Source organism: Amblyomma maculatum, chromosome 8, assembly GCF_055883805.1.
Source record: "Amblyomma maculatum isolate TAMU_Amacu chromosome 8, ASM5588380v1, whole genome shotgun sequence".
NCBI lineage: Eukaryota > Metazoa > Arthropoda > Arachnida > Ixodida > Ixodidae > Amblyomma > Amblyomma maculatum.
Window position 1 is genome coordinate 94221925 of NC_139351.1, and position 24265 is coordinate 94246189.

The window sequence follows — 24265 nt, forward strand, 5'->3', positions numbered from 1 at the left end:
CCCTGGACGTCAGCCGAAAACCATTCCCGAGCAAGGTGCTGGCGCAGAGTGACAGAGTTAGAGTTAGCGACTCGGTAGTTGCTACCTAACCGCCCATCAGGCGGCCCTCCGGAGGACCAGCTAGCTGCTACTTCGGCGCGCAACGGAACAGGAGTGTGCAAAGGCGTTCGCGGAAAATCCTCCTCTCCTCTCAATGCCTGGGATTTAGAAACGCGATATTGCTTTGGAAGCGAGCAGCAGTCAATGAACCCCCAGAAGTGGGTCTTTCCCAGCCGCCCAGGCCGATCTGTACAAGAGGCTCCGAGGTTCCTGGACAGGACGGCGCTGTAGACAATGACCGGATCTAGTCATTACCAGAAGAATGCAAACAAAAAAAGAAACCTTAATCAGAATCGCTACTCTGTGCTGACCTGCTTGCTTGCCGTGGCGCTGATTTTCGTCAAGAGCGCTTCCCTAGGCCATAGATATTACATGGTTGCAACATCCGAATTTAACGCCATTAATCACTCGACTGCTTACATTGCTTACGAACTGAGCTAAGCTTCGTTCCTTTAACTCCTGATTTACGTAACCATCGTGTTCTTCGTTTTGGTCGCACGAGTCTTTTAGCTGATACTACCTTGTTTAAATGTGGACCAGCAAACCCACTTTATAGTTATTCAAATGTGTATTTGCACCCCGTTTCAGGGACCGGTCTCATGTCTAAGCAAGCAACCTACTAGATAAATTATTACCGCGCGGACAGCTAAGCGCTATTCGTTTAGGGTACTGTACACTACCGGTCAACTCGCGTCTTAAGAAAGGCGTCCCAGACCGTTTTCTGAAAATGCCGACAGCTCTTCCTCCAGAACGCTTGGTTTGCTCATCAGCGCTGAAGCCTGGGGACATAACGTTGACATGCAATACTGTCAAGTTAGACGTGACGAAATGATAATATGTTCACCTTAGAAGGCGCTCAACTAGGAAGTAATAACCAAAGAAAACCGCTGCTCACAATTAAAGAAAAAGAGTCCGCGCATAGAACCCCGTTTCAGAAATCCCGTTTCTGGAAACACCCAAACAAAGCCGCGTTCCTAGAAGTTCTCTTAGCGGAAGAAACCCACGAGAAAGCAGCACAGAGCTCGGTGAAAGCTAGCTAAAACAGAAAGTAATAAGCGAAGAAAGGAGGGAGAGCACTACAGCTGACTTCCTTCTTCCGCTTGCAGCGCTGGCCGCTGACCCGCGTAATGGGAGCTAATTAATGGAGCAGCGCCGATCAGCTGCCCCGTGCTGCACGCCATCGTGCAAGCCCGCCGCACCGGTGTTTTCGCTTGTTGCTTGCTTTCTAAACGCGCATGCTAGGACGAGATGGGCCTGCCTGCCGTTCCACTGGGTTACGCCCTTACGAACGCAACGCTTTGTCCTTCGTCTCGAACTAACTACAACGGCGGTGAGGCCGAGAACGATACCCCGATACTCAGAGGATGCCGACAAACAAAGCGGTAGCGAAAGATCCCACAGACTGACAGCTATGCTCGGGACGCGTTACGCGTGGCTGTACGGCAGTGTCTCCTCACGATGGTAAAAAAAAAGCAAAGGGGGGGGGGGGGGTGAAGGGATGTGTTAGAGGTTGATGAGAAGGAATGCGCACCCCGTCTGATTGGCTCCGTACTGATTGCGCGGATTTTCGGCCGCTTGAAGGCTCATTTCTTGCTGCCGAACAAAAACGGTGGGCTGAGATTGGAAGTGGGAGGGGGTGAGTAAAATGGAAGAAGGCCTGAGAGGGAAACGACAGCAGACAGCGTGTTTGAAGAGCCCGGGGTTTTTACGAGTAATTAAGTCTCCGGTGTTTCGTTTTCGGAAGGCATGTATCCTCCTGCTCCCCTTTCCTAATTGCAATCTCGGCACTCGAGTCTTCCTTCCGAGCAGGCCAAGAAGGTACAGGAACCAGAGGAACTAGTAGAGTGAGCGGTGGGGTATTCGATATAGTTTTTTTTTGTCCGTTTAAGAAAGGAGTGCACCTCTTCCTACCAGCTTCACGCACAACACATCGGTTTTTAAATGCTTTTTTTTTTCCTTTTTTTTTCTGGCAGATGCGCTTTGTTTGCAAGCTTCTTGCTTATTCCTGGAAGCAATTTGTTATTGCCTATCGGAATCTTCACCCGCGGCTCCAGCACGGGATCTCTCAATGAGAAAATCTTTGAGCCTTATGTTTCTCACACTGTATGCGTGTGTAATAGAGGTTGTATGTTGTACCTGTGTGGATCTTTTTTTCATCAGTCTCATATCTAATTAGCTACTTAATCACGCTAGTCCGGTGGTGACGTCATTCAAAAAGGAAAAAAGGGATAAGAAAAGGGAAGACGACGAGGAAAGAAGGTTGTGTCATACATTGTGGACGTTTCCAGCAAGAACAACTTTGAGTAATGAAGCTTTGGGGCATATTTGCGTTTCTTACCAGTTAAAGTTCTGGTTTCCCGCTTTGGCAAGTCATTAGCGTTAGGCCTAAGCATACGCTCACCTCGGCACTAGCACAGAACCGCACAGAAGCTTCGCAGAACATGTCTCGTCTGATTTGAGATCGGTTGCCTCACCGCACATCCAAAGTATTAGAATGCAATACTCACTCAACAGGCTCGCGCCCATATTTTTAGCGAACTGAGGGTGAAAATCTCAGCTGGTGCAAGAAGGTCGATGCACAGAGCAGCTTTAAAAACTGTATGTTTTCTGCCTGCAACTATGACTCCAGTATCTCAGTTTGTATCCTCAATTCGAAGCTCTTTGTAAATTAGCTTCTAAGAAGGCATCCTCAATAGGTTGGCCCACCTTTCCAATTTAGAAAACAGGTTGGAATCGACTTCGATACAGCGAGAGATGTTAGGCACGCGTCCTGTCCAGGAGGATTCGGAGGATTAAGGTAGACACTGCATCATAATGGCATATGGCTTTGAACTTTTTTTTTTCTTCACTCCTTCAAAGGGGCTAGCAGCTTCACGTCATTTCTCACACGCGGTTCTAGCAATATATGTATATATTTATATGTATGCAACACGAAACTGTGCCCTAGCTCACAATTTATTTTGCTGTGCACTTCGCGTCTGAACTAACTGAGAAAATAGAGGGAAGGTACAGCGAACACAATTATACAAATGTTTTGAGCCACGAATTGTAGAAGATGAGTGGAAACAACTACCTGACGATTTGTTTAACGTGTGGCTTGGACAGCATTTTTCTGATTGCTGAGACACAAAAGATTATATCTTGCTTTGGAATGTTTACTTACTAGCATAATCTTTCAGCTGTTTCGTGAACTTCTCATGACTGCTATCGCGTAAAGCCGAGTCTAAGCGCAGAGCTAGAATCGGCCTGCACAGATTTCTTGAAATGTGGAAAGATACGACATTATCCTAATCAAAAACATAGATACTTTTGTGGTGTTAAGGTATTCATTTTGTTCACATGGAGTTATGCCGCTGCAAAAGATATATTGGTGCGCCTTGCGTTAAAACGAGAAATCAAATAGGAAACCGTATCGAACAAAGATAATCCAAGCATCACTAATAAATTTGCAGGCTCATTCCTCCCTTTTTTTGCTTCTGAAGAACTAATCCTTTATAAGCCAGGCAAACTCACATCGGTGACTGAACCTTGACTTTCTGTTATTTCTAAGTTTTATTTTTTTGCTTGGACCTTTCATTGATATTTATTTCTTTATCATCTAGGGACTTCCGGGCCTCAGCCGAGTTTTCGCAAGCCCCGTCTTTCTGCAATGACTTTGTATCAGCTGAAGTTCAAAGACAGGTGCTATTCCCATATATCCGAAGACAACAGCTGACTAGCCGCAGACTAGAATGTGAGCACTTGCACAAGCTGTTTTGTGACAATTCTCTGGCAAAGGCTACGCAGGCCCCTTGCGTAAAACATCGCTTAGCCTCCATCTACGTAGCAACGTAAAGCAGTATAGTATGCGACACTTCTTGATGCCTTCGCCTTCCCTGAAGAAGAAGATGCCTGTGGCTTACTTACTTATGCGTCTTGCACGAGACAGCTAGTTCGTCTTTGATATCGAAATGCATCGCGTTTTGCGCTTCTATCACATGAAAATGAGGGTGATCAAACAAGCAGAAAGCAGGAATAAACTCACGAGTGTAGTACACAAGAAAGAAATATGTTGCACTTGAATCGGCGCGTCATACGCAAGTGGCATACACACGCAAGCACACATATGCACTCACACAGCACTAGGCTCGCGGTTCACGATGCAGAGTGCCACCTAGGGCTAAGGGTGCGAACCACCGGCCTCTAAGAGAGACGTCAACAACAGGTCATCGAACCTAAACGAAACGCACACACGCACATTTGGGATGCCGGACAACCCCGCCTGCCATTTTCCTTCCTTATTTTGTTGGGTGGGAAAAAAAAGTGGCAGACACAGCGGCAGCGCGTGGGTTAGACCGGGCGTTTGACGAGTATCACCAGGGAGCTTAAGCCTAACGCCACTGTAGCAGGCATCGGACCCGAGCGGGGCGGCTTCGCCGCACGTGCTTTAGCGGCAACTGACGCGATACGCGCCTAAGGCCTAACTCCATGAGCATATGCACCACGCGTCTGCGCGCCTATGCAGCCCAGCTCTATGAGCACGTGCGTTACGCGCCTATGTCTGTCCGAGGCACACGTCGCCTGCCAAGCTTACACCGAGTGCTCATACGCATGGTGAGCTTGCTCATGCAGCAGGGAATTCGGGGTGTGCACCTGTCTAGTTCAGTACCTGGTGCCGGTTTGGGGTTGTCGAAGCAGGCCATGCATTGAGAGGATTAGTAAGGCAGCGCGAAGTATGTTTGGGCTAAGGCATCTGCCATGTGTCTTCTCTCCGAGGGTTGTTGACAATGCGGACATCGCGTTAATAATACCACGACCCGTAGCTGAGCCTTATCCTACAAATATCCAAACGTCATCGTTCCTGCTCCCGATACCGACATCAGTTTCCCTCGTAACTTAGAAAAACATGATGTTTAACGTTAAGCTGTGGTAAGTTGAAGCCTTATATTTTTTTCACACGGAAATGGTAATCGAAGTGAATATAGCTAGCGCAATAAAATTTGTAGGAAAGGCTTTTCTACACAAAGGGGTACCTAAAACGAAGGTATTTTGGAGTGTTTCTGGAAAGGTTCTCCTTCTTAAGAGAAACAAAGGAAGTTTACTATTCTGAAGTGAACAAATTAGTTAGAAAGAATCAACTCCAACAAAAAGCGGCCAACTCATCATTATGCTAAGCAGGTTCCTTTTTCATCCTCACAGTCCGACAGGGAATAACGCAACTGGCTAATCGGCCTTTGAACTTTTGACATCGTCTGTCCACCCGAAGCCCGCAGCACGTGCGGCGAAGTCTGCAGCCACTGGCACTGACAGTGCAGGGGTCCCAGCCCGCCCAGCGACTTTCTCAGGACACGTTCGGGCAGCGGCACTCACAACTGCAACGCGTCTGCAAGCACTAGCCAAAAAGTAGCGCAAAAGCCGGCAGGTGGTGCTGCCCACTACCCACAAGCGAGGAGGCTGTTGCTGTGTTTTCCAGGTGCCATCTGTTTGCTCTCGTTGCGGAGCACGAGGGATTGGTAGAAACGAGTCCACAGACCCGCCATGTACCAGTCAGCGACGGCAGCGTACTAATGCAACAGGCCCGCGCGTGCGCTGCGCACAACCCAGGCGGCGCTGTATACCACACCGAAGCGGGGCGGGGAGGAGGCGCTTGTTTCGTACATGTCCTCTACTACTACTCCCCCACGAGAGAAAAAGAGCGTCAAAGGATAGAGTTCAGTCCGGGGAACGGTGTTGCTGTCTAAGCACGACGGGGGGAGCGTGTGCGTGTGGTCACCGTGGCGCGTTCATGTCCAGTGCGCATGCGCGCGAGTCACGCGACGGCTCCAATGCACATCATCATATTGCTGCGCGCGGTTTCCCTGCCCTTGTCCATGGTAGTCGTCGTCGTCAGCGTCGCTGTGGTGCAGAGTGTCGAAGACGCGGACGAAGAGAGGTTCGGGGGTAAGGGTCGGTGCTTCAGCGGCTGCTGAGGCTGCACGGCGGCGCGGTCACGACCGGGAGAGGAGGTGAGGAGAAGGAGGGTGCTACGTGGAGGTTCCCTTGGCGCTCTTGTCCGCCTCGTCCTGCCACTTGTCCTGCGAGCGGCGGCGCGCGTTCATGAAGAAGTTTCCCACGGTGCTGAGCTCTAGTCCGAGCTGCTGCGAGATGGTGATCTGCATCTCCTTGGAGGGCCGCTTAGTCTCCTTAAAAATGGCCTGCAGGGTGCGCCGCTGTAGGTCGGTAAAGACGAGCCGCGGCTTCTTGGGCTGACTCTTGGCCGCCGGCCCGGCTGCACCCGCTCCACCAGGAGCATCCTCTTTCCGCTTGCAGGCTGCGCCATTGCGAGGAAGAGAGGAAGCAAAAACACAGTTAGAGGAACCAGTCATGATAGTGGTGAGGAGTTAAGACAACGTTAGTTGAAAATCAGTTGTTGATCTGATAGTCGATTACTGTTCAAAACCGCATTCTCCAGAACGTATTTGTATTGCCTTGAACTACTGTAATCTTTGTTGCTTTTAATTGCCGGCGGCATAGAGCCTTATCACTTTGCTTGCGACGCGCGAAATGATACGGGCGTTACTGCGAAGACTTTTCGGCTTTTTGTTCACGCTCAATACTTAATGCCAGCTGCTGCGTTCGAAGTCAGCGAACGCGCTTTCAACTGACGTCGCAGCTTACGGCGCGAATGGGAATAATAGATTATCGAAACATGGCAAATGCGCGCGAAAGTATTTAAACGCGTCATCCTTTATCATTCTGAAGAAGAACCATGCTTAAGTGCTGCAGTGATTAAGAGCTACACATGTAAATTACGCAACATGAACAAGGGCAACGATGTAAGGCTTAATGCGCTAGCCAACGTATCATAAAAAAAGAACAGGTCTTCATCCCTTAAAGCTCTTACCAAACGTTGCCTAACGTAAAGTGGAATCTCCGCGGCCGCTGCTCGTTTTATGTTGTCATGACTTCTCCCTCGCCCGCCCTATGCCTAATGGGTGACGTAGTATCGCATATCGAAACAAGTGCTCGTTGCGTCGCATTTTGTTCACGTGTGGCATCCATCAGTAGGCGCTACTACATTTTGCCTAAAAATAAGGTTATGCTCATAATGTAATGCGTATCAGTTTGAATCCGTTTCTAAAGTTCAGCTGAGATAAACTTTCGTATAAGAATAAATGCCGGGACAGTTACAAATTACTGTGCTACGGACCAGCATAAAACAACAGAGACCACTCACAACACCACATCTAAGTAACTACGGGTACTGCAAAATCTACAGCGTTCTAAAAGGAGAGGGAATGTCTGCAGGCAGTGCATGCATACTCAGGCGGCATGTACAGAGAATCCGTGCACAAAAGCCACCGCAACAACACAACACACAGAATCGCAGCTTTCCCGACCATCACCAGCTCACGACACCTGTCGAGCGCCAGTAGCAAGGGCCAGCTAAAGCCCTATTGGGCTTTCACAGTCGTTAGGTAACTAGGGAGAGGTGAGACGCTGTGCAAACGTACTGATATGATAGCTTACTATTCCTCATAAATTTATATTGTTTCTGCTCGCGGACCAATTAGTTACCTCGCCGTCGATCATGAGATATTACCGGGGTGACCAAGCGTTCCAAATTTAACCACTTTCATTCACGATACTTAGAGCAGCGCGAATTAAGAGAGTATATGGCCAGGAATTTCTGGCTTATTAGAACGTAACTCACCCTGTAGATAATTAGTGAAACAGAAGTAGGGTAGCAAATTTGCCAGCGATTCCCTAAAAAGTTAAAAAAGAAAGTTTGCTGAGAAGCACTTTCGTGGCATAGTCGTGGCAGTAATGGTAAACATCGGGAAAGAGGTGAATCGTATACACTAGACACCTGGTTAACTAAATAGGAAACACTAACCTTTTCACTGCTACACCTATGTGCACGTTTGTGGTTAAAGATTCCTAGCTGATTCGCCCTTTCTAACAGCAAGCAGCCACTCGAGAGGACGAAAGAGGGCTGCCTGGTGCATGCGCTCCCAAGGTACGTGAACTTGAGGATGTGGCTGCGTGCTCTCTTTAGTAATAGTCTTTCTGCATGACGTGGACGGAAACTCTAGTTCTATTGAGCCTTATTTACTAGGAGAATGGCATTTCTGAAAGCCTGAAAGTGATATGTTTATCATCCATGCTCCTGACTGAAACGTTAATAAGTACGTTCAATAAGGTAATTAATTTAATTTCGGTAAACAGCTTCTAGACAGCATAATGCGCTAGGTTTTTATGATTCTGCCAACTCTGGTGATACCAAAAACGACAGGTGGACTTCAAGAACGTACGTTAAAATATTACTGAGATTCAGTGCTGAATACCCGGCCACAAAACATGACCAGTGCACTATTCGGACTAGCAGCTCATATGCATCCTTATGGGGGCTAACCTAAATTAGCGCTCAGTGCTCTTTTTCACTTCCGATGGGAAAGTTCTTGTATTAATGTTTCGTTAATTTTTAAGCATAAAATGCTCTATTCTCCCCGTTCTCGGCGCCCCCGAAATGACGTCATGCCGAAACCGAGAGCCATTACGCGGGCACTAAACGAGATGCAACGAGATTTACCGAGACGATTTCTCCTCCCCGCACAGGACTGACATACGAAAGCTTGGTGCTGCCCAAAACACCCACTAGAATTACTGTTTCCAGTTTATTCTCAACGTTTGCTTCAGATATCAATCATGCTGTGGATTTAAAATATGCTAATTCTTGTTTTTAATTTTTAATAACACCATGAAAACGGCGATGCATCGTATCATACACTTCATTATCATCCGTCGGCAGCCAAGGACTCTCAAAAGAGGACCGCTCCAGGGTAATAGGGGGCTTCCGCGCCGTCCGTATAGATGGCGCTGCGGTCACATGTCCGTAACTTTGCCCGCGTGGACCAACACCCGATCACACAAAGGGGCCGTATCTTTTTTTTTTTTTTTGTTATAAAAATTTTCCTTCGAGAATCCAAAATGTTGTCGTGTTGCATAGCGAATGTCGCTCCCATAAACAAATTTCATCATCTGCAGAACAGCATGTCGCATTCTTGCAGAGCGGATGTCACTTCCCGAATGGAAATTTTATTTTATGCACTCAGATATATCGTGTTATTTACTAGCAAGCGTTAATCCTGCGGGCGGAGTTTCTGTGCTCCTGAGTCTAAAATGTAATCATGTTGGTAAGCAGTTGTTACTTCAGGAATAAAGTTTCTGCTATACCGGTTGTAAAAACCCCAATCCTAGAAAACATGCTTCGGTGCATTATTAAAAAAAAAAATGAGAGCATAAAAATGGGATCCGTGGGTGGTCCTAGAACATTGCGTGACCGATTTGTTGCGCGCAGAAATGCAAGCTCGTCAGCGACCTGTCAGCGCGTGTTCGAGAGACAAGGAAGTAAGGGGGTGAAAGACGGGTGCACGGAAAGGAAAAGGAAAGCATGACACGCCGCCGGAGACAGTTGCCTTGTGATCGCACCCTCTGGAGACTCCCCGCGTCTCGTGGGATACATCGCACCTGGAATGGCAATGCGCTTCGCTCCCTCACCCTCTCCGCCCCTTATGACCCCTCATATTCAGTGTACTTCGCAAATGACGTCTTATGCGGGATTTTGAATGTTGGAGGGAACCAGTACTCAAGCTCGGGAAGCCCATTCGCGCTTGGTAGTTAGTAACATTCGACCACTGGTAATAGAGGCCAATGTTATCAGTCTAACATAGGGAGACTCCTCTGTAGCATCCATCATAGGCGACAGTGTTGTTCAGTATCAGCAGCGGCTGTTTGATAGAGCATAAGTTTGGAGATTATCTAACTGGGGTGGTTTACCGACTAACCGTATGGTGGGCACCTTAACTGCTTCATAAGACAGCGAAAGAAAATTGCGGTAGGTGATGCGAATGGTGAAACGCGTAGAGAGTGGATGAGTATGACGACCAAATGAGTTGGAATGACCAAAGTGGTATATGCAGACGACTTAAGCCGAGATGCCCTGTGTACTGTGTACATGTCTTGCAACGGTGTAAAAAGGTGTGGCTTTGTGCACTAATAGACACAGTGATACATGGCCGCAAAACGGCACACAAAAGCACCATTATTGTTTTCATACGTCAGAAAGAAAATTATAAGGACAGTAAAAGAAACGTTAAGGAAAATAGAGTGTAGCAAGCGGGTGCCCTCCTTTTGATCTGCAGCTAGTCTACAATAGAGTCACCTTGTTGATGCGGCGAAGCCATTGAACAATCTTTCTGCACAGAGCACAACAAAAAGGCATTGCAGAGTGAGTGAAAACAGATATGAAAGAATGTCTATTGCATGTAAGCACGTTTCTTTTCAAAATCCAGCGCGGATGAATCCTACAGCCACTGCGCGAATAATGTCTTTAGAACACTCATCCCCGCTCTCCATGCACAATGTAATATGCACGTTCATAGTCCGGTGAACTTAAAAACCCCCAAAATAAGAATAAAACTTTAAACACGAAGTCAAAACGTGCAACACACAAAACCACAAGAATACATTCGTTTCGAGCCGCAACCTAAGAAAATTGCAGAACCGGGCTTCACGGTGTGGCGACCACAGAAAAATAAAAAGAGATAGAAATACTACACGGTAAAACTGACATTCACGCGCCAGCTGGCTCCTTCCTTCCCTTTTATATTTCACTACCGAATGCACGGTCAGCAATAGCTAAATCCCTGGATCATCCTTACGGGGGACTCGTCACGGATTGCATTCTCGGTTTCTTGTGCCTCTTTCTTCGTGTCTATTTCTTTTAGAAGTCGACAGGTAAAACCTCGTATGCATGTCACGTCGGCGTACTGAGAAAAGAAAAGCACACTTGATTATATTTGTTTTCCTATCGTGCACGGAAAGCTTCGTATTCGTTTGAACGGATACGCAACACAAAGGGAGCAGGAGAAGACCGGGGGTCGCGTGCGAAGCGCAAGTTCCGCATCAAAATAACAGGCTGATTCTATCATCCCTTGTGGATGGCACGAGTGTGCCCCCTTTTTTGCCAGAAACCAGTGGTAAAGCTGAGTGCAGGTTGGATAGAGGCTTCTGGGAAGCTACGACTGCCAACATGCTAGTAGTTCGTTTTACAGGGTGATGGAAGGCGACTTATTTATTACGGTTGAAATATTTGTTCTTACTAATATTACGAAGAGTGCAGAATTATTAACGAAAGCCAATATAACGATACGCGCTTACGTGTTGAGCGTGTTACCCACCATTCCACCTTGCCTCCCTTCTTCATTAAATCGTATTTTGGCTTTCCCACACAATAACTCATATTGCAGCAAAGCACGCTTTACAGGGCTCACAAACATCCGAGAAACAAAACGTATGAGCTGCATACATAGGTAGGTGCCGGAATAGGGACTCATAATGTCCTTGGTTCCCCATACGATGTAATTTTTGTTTATCCTAGTTAAACTCCCGCCGCCGCTTTTATTAGGAAAGGTTCAACTTCTGCACTTAAACACTAGTAAACAGTATCCGTTGCATCAAAAGCTACTGACCCTTTTATCAAAACATTTCCGAGTAGGTCATACGGGTACGCACAAAACAGGTCGCGATCTCAAATTATTCGGTTGATAAAGAATAACTATCCTTTTTGCCTGTCCTTTCAAATTACAAACAAAATATTTACTGTCATTTGCCGTTTTTTTTCACATTATTTGTTCGTATGCGACAGATATGCGCTACACTAAAAATGAACACACCCACACATCTCTTATCTGGTTAACCCCGTTCCTTGGACATGCGTTTATTATATGGAGATAGCGTAACCGTTTATCTGCCTATTTATATATTGTCCTTTTTTTTAACGTACGCATCTATACTAACCTATGAATCAACATACGACTTTCGTGATCTGTTTTCATTGAGGACCGAGATTAGAAGAGCATGAAACTACTAAGAGCACGTACATTTAAAAACTTTGTGAGCAGCTAGCTGATTATCGTCGGCTGAGCGCTCGCGAAACATTCTAATTGTCACGCGTACCAAGTCGACCGCGTAGGGTACCGTCAATCCGCAGGAAGCTGGGAGTGCAAAGTTTCTCTATCAGGTGGCAGAGTAGGGAAACTGCGTGCTGTTACACTTTTCCCGTTTGACAAACGAGACAACATGATACTTGGATGTGACTTTGGCTTTGGATTTCACCAAGTAAAAAGGGGCTGCGGCTTCGGCAAGCTGTGTTTGACAGCTTTTTCTGCAACTCGTCTGGCTGTAAGTTTGTGCACGGTATAAATAAATTAACTTCTATTGGTACCAATAGAATTCTATTGGTACCAATAACAACAGTACTGAAATAAGAACATATAAGAGGATTTTTTTTAATGCTGGTAAAAACATTTTCAGTGACATTTCCGAATAAAGGTCTTGACGTTTTGGAGCATCAAAATGCTTTACTACTTGCACTGACGGCCACCATCACCCGTGAAGACCGGTGCAGACTGCGTGCCAAATAAAATACAAGAAACAGAATGCAGTGTTATAAGTATAGGATTTAATTCAATGCCAAGCTTCCTTACAGCCACAGAGCAGGCCGAATGAGGAGAAGCCAACGTAAACTTTTAAAAATCGGCAATGCCTAGCGCTCTGCCGACATCCTAAAGAACTGCACGCAAGAAAGGAAAACGGTAAAATAAAGAAAAAATACAAGGCCGCGAACTATGGTCAGAAAGTCACGTCTGGGGTGTTTTCAGTTGACACTGGCCCCACTGCGTCGTTTCGTCGTCTAACGAGGGTCTCCCACAGGGCGCCCTAACGCAATTACGAATTCCTCACGAACACCCCAAGGGAGCGTTCGCGGGACGGTGGATTTCGCGCAGCAGAGGAAAGCTGGGGAGGAGGGGCTGGTGCGGTCAGACCGCGGCGGCCTGTGGTCAGTGCCAGGGTAGGTCTCCGCACCGAAGCCAACACAGGTATTGCCTCGGCATCGTTCTGAGCGAAGGTAGTCATATCGACAGGCATTAAGGAGCGCGCTACGTTTTCTCTGCTCTTCAGCAGCGGCACTCATGAAGGTGAATGCAAAATGGAGAAATTTAACAACTCCCCATGCTTCAGAACAAATAAAGGGAAAAAACACGTAAAAACTCTTAAAAATTTCCAACCATTGCCGATAGAGAGAGCTCATAATTTGTGCACTGCTTTTCTTTTCTGTTGTTCTTCCTGTAATTATGACGTGCCCGAGACGGGCTACCGTCGGTTGCCATCGTATTCAAGTATAATGTCTCTTGTCATTGCTGGAAACGCGCGACGGTGATTAAGCGGCACAGGTCCAAGCCTCGAGCGAGAGTGCCCGCCAGCTCACCGGCGCCGCTGATTTCGGTGGACAAAGGACGAAACGCCGGATCCTTGCGCCGAGTTAAAATTAATGAAGACAGTAATGATCGGCTGAAGCACGGCCTCTCCTAAGTCCGGTATATACTGCAATTAGGGGCGACAAGTAAGCAAGCACATGGGCTAAATGATGAGCGTTGGGTTCCCAGCCTGCCTCTCCGGGGTGCCAGCTGCGAAGGCTTATCGGAACTGCAGGGCCTCCCGATCGCTTCTTGTGTTTCTTTTTCTTTATTTTAGTCCTGCTCATTAAACAAATTAAGAGGCAGAAGCAGGTGTGAAAGCGACGGCTTTGCCTGACACGATTGGAAAGTCTGCTGTTCCAGTATTTTGCCGTTAGCTGATGAATAAGAGTAGGGCCTTCCCGTGCGTGTGGCGACAGTTGGAACCTGTTTTGTGTTCTCAGCTTAATCTCGAAATATCATGAGCCCCTGACTAAGGTACTAAGGTTACTAAGGCTACTAAGGTAGCTAAAACGGTATCCCGTTATCCCGCAAGAGCCCTGTTTGCAAGCAACGTTATTTTACGGGTAACACCGCAGCAAATCAGGCGAAGCCATTAGCTGACATTTCATTACTATGCTGTTGCGAGGTGCTTTACAGATTCAGATCAAAAAGTGCTTTCGTACGATTTTTCCACATAGAAATCGTACGAAAGCACTTTTTGAAAGTTTAGAACCCACAAAAGCATTCAGCATGTTCCGCAGAACAGGATTAAACAATCTAGATAAATTGTGGAACCCCGGAAAAGGTAGCCAAGCTTTCCGACTTTTTCCCGCAGAGTTACGCTAGAGCGTCTTCAAAGCCACAGCAGTGACTGAAAATGAACAAGTGTGTCAATGTTTCTACTTAAACACTGAAATAAAAAAAACGACAAAAGCAATTTCGGGAAAAAACAATTTACTGTTTCCTTCAACAGAAAACCTTAAGGGAAGTGAATTGTTACCAGCGCTTACACAAGCTGACTGAACATTTTGTAGTCCTGGCACGGCACTGGTCCACAGGCGAATGCGCAGAGCCTTTACAAAGATGGTAATCGCATTTAGTTAAGATATTTTGAAATGAAGTGCCGTTTTAATGGCTAGCAGCGGCATCCTTGAGCGAAGGTGTCACGAATACAACGCTAACCGAAAAAAAAAAGGCCTTGCTACCACGCGGTGAAAGCAGAATGAAATATGTAGCTAACCTGTTAGCTGCGATCTTGTTTACCACATCTGCGTGTAGCGCTGGAGCCGCAAGCTCAATTGGGGTGATGCCTATTGAAGTAATTCCAAGCTGAGCCACAATGACAGTAACATCAAAGATTCGTTAACGGAAATTACAAAGATAAGAATGAATACAGAAAAATATGTACCTGACTTCAAATAAACCTTCTGTTCGTTATCACTCTCGCTGTCCCCAGAATTCTCCACTACCTTGTTTCTTTTCTTCTTTCATTTTTCCTTTCATTCTGACCTCCCTTCTCATCATAGTGAGCTTATTACGAACTTGTACACAACTTCTTTTGGTGTCTTGTTTACACCTCATTTGACTTTGAGGAGCGATAAAGTTTTAAGAATCCCTCAACACACCTTTGCTAAAGCAGGGACAAAACATTCCGCATTAAAAAAGGTGAGTAGTAAAAATAAAAAGCAATCCAAGTCCACATTTGCATACGCGCAGTTTTACGTCGTCATCCTTTCCGCTCCCGGCTCCTCTACAAAAGCCAAAAGCAGGCAGCACATGACGACAAAAGCACAATGGCAGTATCCCACTCCACAGGGCGCCCAACAAACCGGAAGCCCTTATTCTTTTCGTTAAATAAAGCCAGCTAGACTAACCCCAAGGAAGCACTACCACTACCGTCACTTGCCTTAAGGCACAAACGCTGTAGCATTCCTTCTTCATGCTGCCTTCTCCAAGCCCCTCCCATGGGTCTTTCCCACGAGCGAACCACCAGAGACACCACCGGTACCAACCGTAAGGCAACGCTCAGGCGACGCGAGCTATACACGGTATAACGCGGATTCCCTTTCTTGGATAGTGTATATACTTCGGCGGTTCCGAAAGCGCGTTCGCTCACTGACGCTAATTATTAATCCGATTTGGCACACCGCACGACCGGCGCATTTCGCCGCTCCGCCACCTCGTTCGGGTGACGCGAACGACGCCAATGCTGCACCGACCATCCTCTCCGTACCGCGGTATCGCGGGCACTGCCGTATCTGCCGCTATAAGCACGTAAACGAACAGAGAGAATCTAATTAGGACACCTCTCTCGTCTCTCCTGTCTCTGTCTTTCTCTCATTCTCTGTCTGCCTGGTTCCGAGCGAGCGCTTGGTTCGTATCTGGTGCAGTGCGCACGGTTGGACCCGCAGTTTGTGAGGAACGAACGACGATGGTAACGAAGGAAGCCTCCTCCGGTTCAGTCATTTGTGATGGGAAAAAGACGTCGAAATAGCGCGTTCGCTAGAGCGACGTCAACGTCGCTTTGCTATCCACTCGAGCGATCTGTGCAGGCAAGTACCGTCGCGTCTCCTCATCACTGCGCATAGCAGAGCTTCGTAGTCATCGCCGCCACTGTCTCCGGGATCACGACCGGGCTAGTGAACTACGATGTAACGTTGGCAGGCCGAACAGTGCCGCGAAACCGGGAGAGCAGCGGCACCACTTCGCTCGGCACGATAGACGTCGTTCGGGCGCAGGCAGCGCAGGGAAGAGAAGTCCAAATGGAAACAAATTCGTGCGCCGCGGCGAACGCTGCATTAAAAGGCTTTTAGGCAAATAGCGACGGAGCGATGCCTTCCAGCACGCTGCTCTCATCGTTTCACTGCCGCTCGGTGTGACACGCCGATTCGTGTCTTCTTTCGACCTTTTTTTTTCTCCTAGTTCACGAGCGTGGTAGGCGTCGAGGCGGCTATTGGGTCTGACGTCCCGCAATTCCTCCCGCGCTTGCCCTGACACGGAGGGCAGCCTACTGGTGTCTACCCCCGTTCCACCCCTCTAAGGCTCCGTCATCAAAATCCCATTGCACCGCGAGCTCCGCCACGCTGGAATACGTAGCACCGAAGCGTTGCTGTTGTATCAGCCCCTGCGCGACTGGCCGAACGACGCGAGCAGGGTTTTAAACAGCAAGTCTCCAAACTGCTGCTTGTTGCAGGTGGCGCGGGCATTGGTTGCGGTGGTACTGAAAATAGTGTTTTGTGTTCGGACGAAAGGCGACCGCCGGATAAACCCAACTTTCACCCAGTGTCTGTGTGTTTGTTTCAAAGAATGCGATGCAAGGGACGTTGATCGCAAAAAAAGAAAAGAAAAGAAACAGTAGTCGTGTGTCGTAAGGGCAAACTTTTGCGTTCAGCTGTTTACTGGGAAAAAGAAGTGATGCTAAGGTCAGCACTGTTGCGAGGGATATTCGGGGCAGCGTTCTTGAATGCTCCGTTTTGTTTGTGTGGTACACGTGAGCATGGTCGTGTATGAAATCGTGAGACCGGGTATGACGCTCTGTACTAGTCGGTGCTAGTAGGTGTGCCACTTCCCAAGGAGCACATTTGTCGTAAACATCGACGTGCTATGCACAAATGGGAAACTAGACAGAAACGCGTATGACAACTCGGCTTGTAGGGCATTTCAGGAAACTAATGTTCAAGCAACGAGCGGAATATCTCAGCATGTGCACGGTATCTGCGTTATTGACTAAACTTTGAGGATGAAGGACAGTAAAGCGAAGATGCGCCCACCAACAGCGTTTATTAACACCTCTCCAGAGTTGCGAGCGCGTACGTCGTCACGATGGCAGCGCTTGAGATTAAAGTTATAACCCTGAACTGTCCACGCTACGCCTGCGTAAAATAAGGACTTCAACGACGCTATGATACAGCAAAAGCAATGATATAAGGTCGAACTTGGCGGGAGCCCACGGAAGAAAAACCTGTTACCACGCTTTAGAATGACACACTGGGGCTAGCGGTTGCGACAGTTCAGATGAATGAAACTTAATTACTCTTTGTCCACTTGTGAATGGTAAGCATTTACGTTGAGTGACCTACGAGAGGGATCGTGGTACGCTGGAGAGCCGCACAATTAGAAAACTGCACCTGCTGAGTGAATCAATGTCTTAACAGCTGAGCAGCTGCGCAAGGTTTCACATTCATATTACATACTAGAAACAGAACGGTTCAGAGGAGAGCCGTAATGACAGGCAAGTTCCTAAAATCATCTCTAAAACGAGTTTCGAACAAAGAACACATAGTGCCAGCGTTTTGTCCGGACCGAAGCTCTGCATTATCAGCAAAGTTGGTCCTGGGAAAACAAGTCGCGTAAATTCGGAATAGAGAGAGAAAAGGGGAAACGCCTCCGACAGGAAGGGCACATATTTCGAATTCCAGATGGATTTCTCTCGTTGTTGTTCTTATCTCCCAGCACAACGACGCGTATTCAAGTTTGCTACGGTAAAGCGCCACTCGCCTCAGGCAGTGTGGTATACTGAACTTCCTCCGCGTTTCCTCACTAGCTGCGTCCAAACAGAAAGCAGCCTGTTCCAAATTCGCCTCCAAGCCAAAGGCTGGAAACAAGGAATGCGTCGCAACGCGAAGAGGCTCTTCTATTTCGTCGCAGCGACAGGTCGCTCATTGTCTCGACGGGCGATAGGGTTCGAAAGAGGGAATAGGGAGAGAAGGCACAGTTTCCAGAGTTAGGGTCTCTTCCCTAACTTCCTCGCCCCCAAGTTTTTATCCCTAATATCCCCTCTACCCCCTTCGTTCCCTGTAACCCCCTTTCAGTCCTCCCTAAAGCGGAGACACGTGGTCGGTGCCAGCGGGACCCTTGCTCGCAGGCACCGCAGTAAGGCAGGGCTTTGCAGTGGGGTACGTATCCACGCCCGCTTCTAGGGTTGGGCCAATGAGCGACGCGATATCGCGACGGCCTCTCTGAAGCATTGCTGACGAAGGCGACGGACGGTTGGCAGCGGCAAGTAGCACCCGCCCTGTATGCGGCAAACGCGGCCTGCGTACATCCGTAACGCGATAGCGAGTTTGGTTTCCCTCTCTTTCCCCTGTCCTCCCGCCACTTCCCTCATCCCTCTTTTCCCGTATACATGGGAACACAAACGCACGAACACGCTTTATATATTTTGCAGTATTTCATTATTTTTCCGTCGCTCTCTTTTGTCTAGCGCAGCAGTAGCTTTTAATCAAGCGTCGTCGCACATTTTTTTGCCACTCGCCCCCCCCCCTTCACAGCCATTTTCTTTGTATGACCATCCTCCTGGATAGTTTTCTTTTCCTCTGAGCCTTTTTTCCCTATTTTTTCTGAGCCATTTTTATGCTTTATTCTGCCTGCCGGTGATCAATGCGGCCCCGTCGTTTCTCGCGCTCGGGCCCAAAACCAACCGACGACTGACGTGTGAGACGAGTGGGAAGGCTGACGGGGGGGGGGGGGGTGCCAAGGAGGGAAGGGGGAAGCAAAAACAGAATTAAGTCGGTTCGATTTTCTATCGACCCGTAATAATGCAAATCATCGATCTCGGCAGCCTCTCGGCACGATCGAAAAATCCATGGGAGCCCACTGCGAAGCCTGGCAGCCCGGCAGCGGCAAAGTTTGTCAGAGGGAGGCACAGAGAGACGGGAGGTCGTGGAGGGGGAGGGGGGGGGGGGGGAGAGCGAGAGTCCTGGTCCTTCGTGTGCGCTTGTGTCTATCTGTGAGCGGCGCCGCGTGTTGTGGGTTCCGGGAAAGATTTTTGCCTCCTCTCCTCTCGCCTTACGTTCGATGGGAAAGAAGGAGAGGTTGAGTACTCCTCGCAAAGGCAGAAGTGCGAGTTGTTCCAATATCGGGTGAGAAGGAAGCACCGCGGGCCGCTTTCGCGTCGGACGCCGAGGAACTATCGAGCGCGCGCTCGCGTCTTGGAGTTCGCTGACATACAACGCGAAGCGCGGCAAAGCTGCAACAGGCTCCGCCCATTCGAGTCGGTACTAGGAACGTACGGACCAATAGGAGGCCCCGCACGGTTCCCCAAGAACGATTTCCGATTGGTTCGTACAAAGCGGCCAGAACAGTCTCTTCAGCACATTCGAGAAGGGGAAATGGGAGTGGGGGAGATTGCGGAAACTAGATATCTAGATGAGGGAAAGGAATCAGTTACCGGGACTGGGTATTGGTCATGTGACCGGGGCACAGCAGCGCCTTCATCAGAAGCGGTGAACGCGCGACAGTAGGGCGGAACAATCGCACGGAACGGTCGCAACTGTGCGGACCGTACAACTTTATACATCGCGCAGTTCTTAGCAGCCTGGTACCAGGAAAGGCAGCTACCCCCCCCCCCCCCCTGCTAATCGCTCCCGTCCGCAACAAAATGTCTACAAGCGTTCACGCACTGTAGCAGGGGATAGCGTTCTCTTTTCAACTGTGTCTAATGAGGCCCGGCCAATAAAAACATGCCTATGCGCGCATGCTACCGCCATCATCACCGGCCATACAAAAAGGGCCCGTGCATTATAAGTACAGCAGTACAGACGCGCCCCGAGCGTTCCTTTCAAGGCGGGACAGGTTTGCATGGATTCAGAGGACGGGGTCTAGGGAAGAAAGGGGATTCAGGGGATTCACGGGAAATGGGGATTTTTCGGTTGCGAATAGGAGCCTGTTTCTGGTCGACTCACAGGGCGGGAGCGGCGCATCGCAGCACGGGCCTCTCATTGCGTCTGTGAGTGTCTGCAATGAGAGAACGAGGACACAGCACGGGTCTGAGCGTCTTTGGGCCCACGGCTGAGCGCAGAGAGAGTCAAACTGCGCGCAGAGAGTCATTCTCGTTCGTATACTACACCCCGGGAAGCCTCCCCAAAGCGGGCTGGGGGGCCACTACCCCTGAGAAACACCCCTCGGGTTGCTGTTTGCCGCTGCCGCGCAAGCGTGTGCTCCTTCGCTCGCGTTCGTCTCTCTCTGTTTTTTTCTCGGTCGATCGGGTCGTTAGAGGAAAGCTCGCAAAAAGCAAGCGCCGGGAAGAGGGGATTAGTCGATGCAACGAGCGACGTTGGGAGGAAAGCCCCCCCGCGCGCGCACACACACCAAAATCGAAATGATTGATCATGTGATATCGAATTCGGATACGTGCATCTGCGGGCTGGCTTGCCGGGGCCGGCACACAGCAGGAGCGGCCCCTCCAGCCCACAAAAGGCTTCTCCCGTTGTCGCGGGAGAGCCAGTTGCCACACTTGCAGTGAGCAGCCGCCGGCACAACCTCCCAGGAGAACGACCAACGACTGGGACGCGAGACGTCTCCGCCAGCGCGAGAGTGAGCTCCGACCGGACCGAAGATGTGTTCGAAGTTGAAGTTCGTCAAGCCCGAACTGCCACCGACGAAGAGAATTGGCGAGATTTCTGACTCAAAGAGGTTTTCCAGCGCTAAAACACGCCATCGGAATCCAAGGGCTGGCTACATCATCTTCCAACGCTTCCAGACCAGGACTGCAGTTAAAATGAATGCTCAAAGCAAGTGCTGTGAATACGGACAGTCGAAGGCAAAGTCAATGGCCACCACTTCTAGCACCCTATTCAAGACAAGTGCATGAGCTATCCTTCCAGCCCTTGAAGTCTGAGATCCAGCTACTCCTCTTGGAGATCCCAATATGGTTAAAAGCTGCCCACCTTTGTCTGATGAGCCACTAGGGGCGCTTATTGAAAATGATACGTCTTGCATCCAAACATCATCGTATCTTCGAAGGTGGGAGTCAGATTTGCACCGACGTTCTCGACAACACCACCAAGGCGAGTCACTGAAGAGCACATCGCCGTCAGCGAGCCGTCGGAAACAGGCGTTCTAATAAGCAACTCTTGCAAGAATGGTTAACTTCTATGTGCAATGCATCCTGGTGTGGTACCACGCAAAAGCGCTGTCTTCTACGAGTAGCGGCTTTCAACACAAGCACGACCTTCACAAAATGGATAGTGCAGCAAGAGAGCACTACTCAGAATGGCAGGTACCCTTGGACTTCTTTTCGGAGTACATCAAGAAAAGTTGCCGTTGCAGTGATATTCAATGCTCAGTGCGGATACAACGTTGTTTTTTTTCTCGGCGGTGTTAGAAGGGTGAAGCTTCCGAAGAAGTTGCGAGGAAGAGAGGCTGCGCTAAAGCGCCAAACCACTGCGGTAAGTGGCTTCCGCCGTGATACGGCGTTTAAATTTAAACATCGCCGCCGCGCCTCGACCGTCGCCTAATCCTGTCACAGCTCCTCGGGCGAGACGCGCATCGCTGAGCGCCTCGTCCATCACGCGGTGGCCAATCTCTGTCGCCCTCCGCTCCACCGCACCCCGATCCCAACGTCGCCGGCGGCTGGTGGGGCGCGTGAGGCGACATCCCGCTCCTTGGCTGGTAGCTTCCGGGAATTCTCCCTGTTTTCTCGTCTCAATCGCTCGCTTGTGTGACCGAGACCCTCTTCTGGGGAGCAATGAAGTCAAGCTCTCCTCCAGTGTTGTCTTAATCCGCAGAAAGGACGAAAAAGGAAGAGGAAGAAGGATAGGAAAAAAAAATAACGGCTTAGGGTGTCTTCGGTCTTCTTTTCTATACTTCGGATCTCGCCTTCCGTGTTCTGGGGGTAAGAAGTTCCTTTCTTCGAGTTTGTTATTCGGTTATTTTTTGACGAGAATCTCTCCTGGCACGTTCTTGTAGATGGCGAGTTCGGGATGACGAAGTCAGCTTTGCGCAGTAGAAGCTTCATCCTATCCAGGAAGCGGCTCTTCAGAGTGCTTAACTCTGGCGAAGGCCTTAAGCCACATTTAACCAACTTTAAGAACTTCACTCTCCGAAAAAAACTAAAGCTATTTTTTTCTCAAAATGAAAGAAAATTAGCTAAAATATAACGGAGCAACCTGCAGGTGTACTGTATCAACATCCATTGATACTTTCATTTGTCTGTGCATTCTGCTGCAAGTTGATTGAAGATTGAAGACATTCTAATTCTTCAACGTGCGGGGCAGAGTGGTCTCAAACAGAAAAACAAATCCGACGCAAACTTCACTTTTCTCCCCGTCGATGGTTTTAAGATTAAACGCCACCTTCATTGTTGCTTTTCGTTTTCAACAGAAGGCCTCCTCCTAATCCAGAACAATATTTATTCTTCTAAGTCGAAGCGCCATTCCGAGCTGTTCTTCCATTCATTATTGCTGTAAAACGTACACGATTTCCGCCAACTCTTTTGGGTGTTTTCAATTCTTTTCGTGCTTTGATCATTGGTCTCTTCAGGGACGTTCATATTAGGAAGCTCCACCGTCGAGTCTGTCCAGCCTCGCCCTGTATAGCCAGTCTACCTCTTAACAGTGTCCCGTAAAAATCAGGATCGTCAGGTTTTTTTTCTGCAAATGCTGAAAGCCGAACTGGCCTATTGGCGCATTGCAGCGCGCTTATATTTGAGGTGAGTTACGAGGCATACATCAAGAAACGATGCTGCTTCGAACGAAAATATGATCCGCTAAATAGTCGCTGAGGCACGCGTGACCCATGTTGTAAGAGCTGGCTTGGAACCCTGAAGGCAGTCCAAACATGCTTCGGAAACTACTCCTTTCTTTCCGTGCATTATGAAATGCTCGCTATATTGATATTTATGCAGTTGTCCATAACAGTGGAATAAGTGAAGAGAAAAATCTTCGTCGCCACTTTTTGTTCTTAAGGTTGTTTCACCTCAACCATACTGTATTTGTGGCAAAGCATGCTTTACAGGCACTCTTGAGTGCATTTTTTCATGTTCTCGTTTGTCAAGAATATGTTTTATGATGCCGTGCCTTGATGGTTGGTCACTGCGAAGTCAAGAAATGATATGGAGCCTTCGCGCAGTTATATTTCTTCTGTCATTGCTTGGTTATGTTTGAGAGAACCATCTAGTTGTCCATAAAAGTGGCATAAGTGAATGGAAAAAACTTTCATCGCCACTTTTTGGTCTTAAGATTGTTTCACCTCAATCATACCACATCAGTGGCAAAGCACGCTTTACAAGCGATCATGAGTGCATTTTTTTTTCCTTTTCTTGTTTCTCAAGAACGTGTTTTAGGATGCCGTGCCTTGATGGTTGGTCACTGCGAAGTCAAGAAATGGTATGGAGCCTTTGCGCAGTTATAGTTCTTCTGTCATTGCTTGGTGATGTTTGAGAGAGCCATTTCTCGACAAATGCAGACTATGACTTTTCCGCTTCGAAGTTCTTGTAGGGGGATGCTCAACTGAATCATGCAAATAGCAGGAGCAATAGGAGAAATGATTCTGCTGCACTACATATCAGTGAGGCGCTGAGTCCAGATTTTCGCGATGTTCCATTAATCAGTGGAAATAAACAGGCCGTTGTTGTTAACCCCCCTCCCGCATTTCGAAAAAGCTTTGCTGCCTTGGTCATTCAGCGAAGAAGAAAAAAAGAGGCACTGCAATGGGAAAATTCTACACAATGGTTAAAATTATATGTTATTCAATACGACGATTAAGATTCAATTTGTCTCGAGAAAACATGTTTTGGCTGCGGTGGAATTCACAATCGTGTACGGATAGCAGTTTCTGTGCATATTATAAAAAACGCGATGAGGTCTAAAATATTATCAGCACTTCCAATAAGTCACGTGTTTGCTTTGTAAAAGTAAAAATAAAAGAATTTTCATAGGTGATTTTTCAGGAGCAGAACAGTAAAAAAATGGTGTTTTATGGGATCAGAATTTTGTTTTAAGATTTCTTGATCTGTGAGCTGGCGCACGATCACTCTATCAATGAAGTCTTCTTTGGGTTGAGCAGACAATATTCGTCGATTATTTGAATGCAAAAACATTGTATTAAAATGAAGATTTCATGAACATTTGGCGGTATAATTTTAAGCGAGATGTGTCATTTGTAAGCATTCCTTTTCCGGAAAT

General features: G+C 48.1%; 1 protein-coding gene across 2 annotated transcripts in view; it reads right to left on the reverse strand.

Moving 5' to 3' along the window:
* Window positions 1–6053: 6053 nt before the first annotated feature.
* LOC146181844 (uncharacterized) overlaps window positions 6054–24265 on the reverse strand; it is a 163022-nt gene continuing 144810 nt past the window's right edge. For both annotated transcript variants that reach the window (XM_084575560.1, XM_084575559.1), the window contains one exon: window positions 6054–6388. In XM_084575560.1, the coding sequence (XP_084431686.1) occupies window positions 6102–6388 (287 nt within the window). In that variant the 3' untranslated portion in view covers window positions 6054–6101. The remainder of the gene's footprint in view (window positions 6389–24265) is intronic.